Source organism: Aristolochia californica, unplaced genomic scaffold (genome assembly GCF_029961685.1).
Source record: "Aristolochia californica isolate CCGP_79_NKW_82.1479 unplaced genomic scaffold, dmAriCali1.0.hap1 SCAF_13, whole genome shotgun sequence".
Taxonomy (NCBI): Eukaryota; Viridiplantae; Streptophyta; class Magnoliopsida; order Piperales; family Aristolochiaceae; genus Aristolochia; species Aristolochia californica.
In genome coordinates, this window is record NW_027181804.1 from 26575539 (window position 1) to 26580186 (window position 4648).

The window sequence follows — 4648 nt, forward strand, 5'->3', positions numbered from 1 at the left end:
TTCGTGGGGCCCAGGAAGCATGGATGAGGTATAGTGGTACGCAGGATATATCCAAACTGTGGCTTTCGGGCATTTATGTTTACCGTGGTTTTTCACCTGCGGGGCGCTTGAAAGCGGTACTCTCGACGAAATTTTGAATATTAAATTAACTCGGGCCGAGAAAATCCCGATAAATTCGAGCGTCCCCGTCCTTCCCTCCCCTGCGCCCTCCTTCTTCCTACTCTTGAACCTGAAACGGATGAGGAAATAATAAAGAAAGAGAACGAAGCCAACGAAGACCAGTTTTGGAAACTTAATTCTCAGAGCTTCTCTCTATTTTCTGAGATCCTTTCCTTGTTGAAGCAGAAGTCCGCTTTTTCGGTTTTTTTGTTTCCTCCTTTCCTCATGTGGCATCTGCAGTAACTTTGGGGCCCTTTCAGAAGCTCTGGTGACTTGTATCGTACCCCTTGCTAGGTCTCCTCATATTTCGCTGCGTTTTTTTTTTGTGGGTGGGGAAGAAAGAGGGATGAAGAACCAGGAGCAGGCTCGGTCTCTGTTTGGGATTCCGCTGTCTGGCCGGCCTGTGTGGCAGCAATTTCTTATCTGTTCTACGGGTTTCTTCTTTGGATACCTCGTGAATGGAATCTGTGAGGTTAGGCATTGTTTGTCTCCAATTGCATGCGTCGGTTTCTCTACTTTTGCTGTGGTTTGGGAGTTTAAGCAGGGCCTTTTTCGCTGTTTATAAGATTCGATTTTTTTGAGAATTCGGTTGGTCGCAGTGATCTCTTTTTGAAGAATAAGAAACTTCGTCTAATATATATCCGTTTTTATCCTTTTCTCTGTTTGAGGTATTGCCGTGCTTTCATTTCCAAACGCATGATCAAGAGCATTAATTTCACAAGTATGAAATTTTCTGTTCTCTGTTCTCTTTCTTTGTGAATTTTGTGGAATACCAGTTCAAGTTTCTTCTTTGGCGAGATCTTTTTAACTTAGTTTTTCTGGCTTTTCCGTTAAGCTTTTTCATTCAATTTACACATCGCTTTGTCAGAAATTTTGCCTGCGTTCAGGAAGTGTATTGCTTCTTCCAGATATTTTTGGCTGCTTAATGTGCTCTTGTAGACTGTATTCCACCAGAAAATCTTCTTCGGAGTCTTCTCATTTTGGGCTTCTTCTCTCTGCAAATGTCGTAGGAAGGGGAAAAGAGTTTTCTTGGATTACATTGAAAGATAAATGGGGTTCACCTGCTCCAAATTTTTTAATTTCACACTCGAACTTCCAGGTTTTAACTTTTAATTACTGTTTGTGATTTCCCTCTTTATCATAACATTCGCCTCTTCTTTCTCACAGGAATATGTCTACAATCGTCTGCAGTTCAGGTGCTCTACTTGTTCTTTCTCATCCTCTAAGTAAACCCTTTTACTTCTGGACTAGCTCATTGACTCTGAGTAGTTTTATGATTCCAGCTACGGGTGGTACTTCACCTTCATTCAGGGATTTGTCTATTTGGTTCTCATTTATACCCAAGGATTTACCACAAAACAGATGGTGAATCCATGGAAGACTTATGTGAAGCTTTCTGCTGTTCTGATGGGATCCCATGGACTCACCAAAGGCTCACTGGCTTTTCTTAATTACCCTGCGCAGCTCATGTTTAAATCTACAAAGGTACTGAACTCATTCCAGTTTTTGAATTTGTGATTGGGTTCTTGAGCAATTATAAAGAACTCTGTTATTCAACTTCTGATTGTTTTGTTAAATCGACTCGTTTGGCTTTTTAGATTGCATTATTAGGTCTTTGATGCGAAACAGCCACTTGATCCATCGTTCTCATGAATGGACATGGCGAAATTGAATTGTTTTGTTTTTCTTGTATCATCTGAGAGCAGTTTCTGCCTGATCTTATTAACGTGATGGAATGAACAAAATGAGTAAAATAATGCAGGTCTCTGATGAGTTTTTGCTTACGTTTCAATTTTTAATCTTTAATGGTGATTCAGGTCCTACCAGTGAATCATCTGAGAGCAGTTTCTGCCTGATCTTATTAACGTGATAGAATGAACAAAATGAGTAAAATAGTGCAGGTCTCTGATGAGTTTTTGCTTACGTTTCAATTTTTAATCTTTAATGGTGATTCAGGTCCTACCAGTGATGATCATGGGAGCTTTCATTCCTGGCCTCCGCCGTAAATATCCTTTACATGAATACCTCTCTGCCGTGCTTCTTGTCGTTGGACTCATTCTTTTCACCTTGGCTGATGCTCACACCTCTCCAAACTTCAGTGTCATTGGAGTGATTATGGTTTGTGGGGCTCTGATCATGGATTCCTTTCTGGGTAATTTGCAAGAAGCCATTTTTAAAATGAATCCTGAAACAACCCAGGTAATCTTGACCAGATTTGTTAAATTGTTGTTTTCAATTACAGCTTAATTCTTCTCCTCCGTTGTTTTAGTTGTTTTTTATTCTCTTCATCCAGATGGAGATGCTCTTCTGTTCTACTGTTGTTGGGCTACCGTTTCTGATTCCACCTATGCTCTTAACCGGAGAACTGTTCACTGCCTGGAAATCGTGCTCTCAGGTTCGTTTCGTTAATTCGTTCTTCGAAGATTCCAAGAAAAGTCTCACCGGATTGTCGATTGGCTTACTTGCCGTGTCTTGTCTGCCTTGTTCCAGCATCCTTACGTTTACGGTGTCCTGGTTTTCGAGGCCATGGCCACATTCGTGGGACAAGTCTCAGTTTTGTCTCTGATCGCGCTGTTCGGGGCGGCCACCACGGCCATGGTATTATTAGCAGACTTCTTGTCCGCGTTCCTGTGATTCTGGCCTGCATAATAAAATTAACTCTGGCCTGTGGAATTTGACAGGTGACGACGGCACGGAAAGCGGTGACCTTGCTGCTATCATACCTGATCTTCACCAAGCCCTTAACAGAGCAACATGGGACGGGCCTTCTGTTGATTGCCATGGGAATTACCTTGAAGCTGTTGCCTGAAGATAAACTCCCAACAATTAAGCCGCCAAAATCGCAACAGCGAAGGAGAAAGGAACAAGAGGAAGACGAGAAGGCGCCCTTGGTTTAATCTTCATTTTTTCCTATCTTGGGTGGATGGATTTTTACAGGGATCGTAAAGGTCCCCAGGGGAAACAAATCAAATATTGTAAAAGGGGCTCCAGAAAATTTGGATTGGGAAGAAATCAAACGTGGTAGCAATAAATTTATGTTTAGTATTAGCAGGCAGAAGCTCGCATCTGGTGCTTCTTCTTTTAATCTTTTCTTCTCTTTAAGCTTTTCGATTAAACAGTCTCTATCTCTAAGCGACATTAAACTTGAACAATTGGTTCTCGAAGAAAATCAAATCATAGGATCATCTTTCTTTCACCATGAAGCAAAACACTGTTGAATGAAATCAACGAAATCGGAGAGGTAGACGCAACCGCTACCATTTGCTTGAAGCAATCATCAATAGATAACCCTCTTGGGCTTCTGAAAATCTTACTCCAGAGAGGCAAAATGTTCTTAAAAAGGAATTGAATGAGAAACAAAACAAAACAAAACAAACAAACAGTGAGTACCCATTAAATCTAAAGTATCCTCTTTCCGTTTTCATCATGCGTCTTCAACAACAGAAACGATCCATTGTCGCTGAATCATGTGAACTCATGTGGCCGACCGCAAGTGCAAAAAGTAGTTTACAGTGAATATGGTGCTTTCTTGGAATTACTGCTTGCTGGGGAAGACGAAGCAGTAGCGATTTGCAGAAACATGAGTTGTAAGGTCTGTTTCGAACCCCAGATTAGAAAAGAAAGTAATTTTCTTATGTAGAAAAGTGATTTTCCATCTTAAAATTATGGAATTCCAAGAGAAAAGAAAAGAAATAGAAAGGGGTAGAGAAAAATTTAATGGTAAAAAATTTAAATATTATTAAATCTTTAAAAATATTAATATTTAAAATCGATTTAAACATATTTCTTAAAATTTTGATACCAAAATTCAAATTTCATTGAGGATAAAACTATTAATTTTATTTGATTATTCGTATATCCTATAAAATGATTATTTATTTACTATCATGCCATCACTATGTGGGCTTATGGGTCTTCTCCTCGGTCTATGAGCTCATCTTCTACACACTTGGACGTGTGGGCTTTTTTGGTCATGTAGCCTTCGGGCCAATCTTCCAACAAATAAAATTACTTGACTTAGACTAGATGTTGAGCGCACTCTTATACTTTGTTGATGAAAAATGAAAAATTGAAGAAACACTAGAGGAACACAAAGACAATAACATATCATACTTTAGATAGAACGAGGTGACTTTGCCAGATCTAACCCATCTTTTTATTAAAAAAATTCAAACCAATAAATACAATTCGAAAGGACCGGATTCATATATCCAAAATTGGATAGTTCCCCAGATATTCGAATTTCTAATAACTAATATTCAAAATCGGATCGGATCCAACATTGCCAGATCTAACCTAAATCCGATCCATTTACACCTCTTAATAAATAAATAAATAAATAAATAAAGTCAACAAAATGTACCTAACCATAAAATTTAAAGATGGAACTCAATAAATAAATAAATGAAGTCAAGAAGAGTTACCTAAACCTTGAAATTGGTCAGTAGATTCCCATAGCACACAACAAAATTTATTATTAATGGATGTC

At 38.9% G+C, this 4648-nt stretch overlaps 1 protein-coding gene across 1 annotated transcript; it reads left to right on the forward strand.

Moving 5' to 3' along the window:
• Positions 1–231: 231 nt before the first annotated feature.
• Positions 232–3243, forward strand: LOC137947790 (UDP-galactose/UDP-glucose transporter 4-like). Its single transcript, XM_068793559.1, has 7 exons — positions 232–631; positions 1327–1355; positions 1443–1644; positions 2116–2358; positions 2453–2554; positions 2650–2757; positions 2841–3243. The coding sequence occupies exons 1-7, from the start codon at positions 506–508 to the stop codon at positions 3054–3056; spliced, it is 1026 nt and encodes a 341-aa protein (XP_068649660.1). The 5' UTR covers positions 232–505; the 3' UTR covers positions 3057–3243.
• The last annotated feature ends 1405 nt before the right edge of the window (positions 3244–4648 follow it).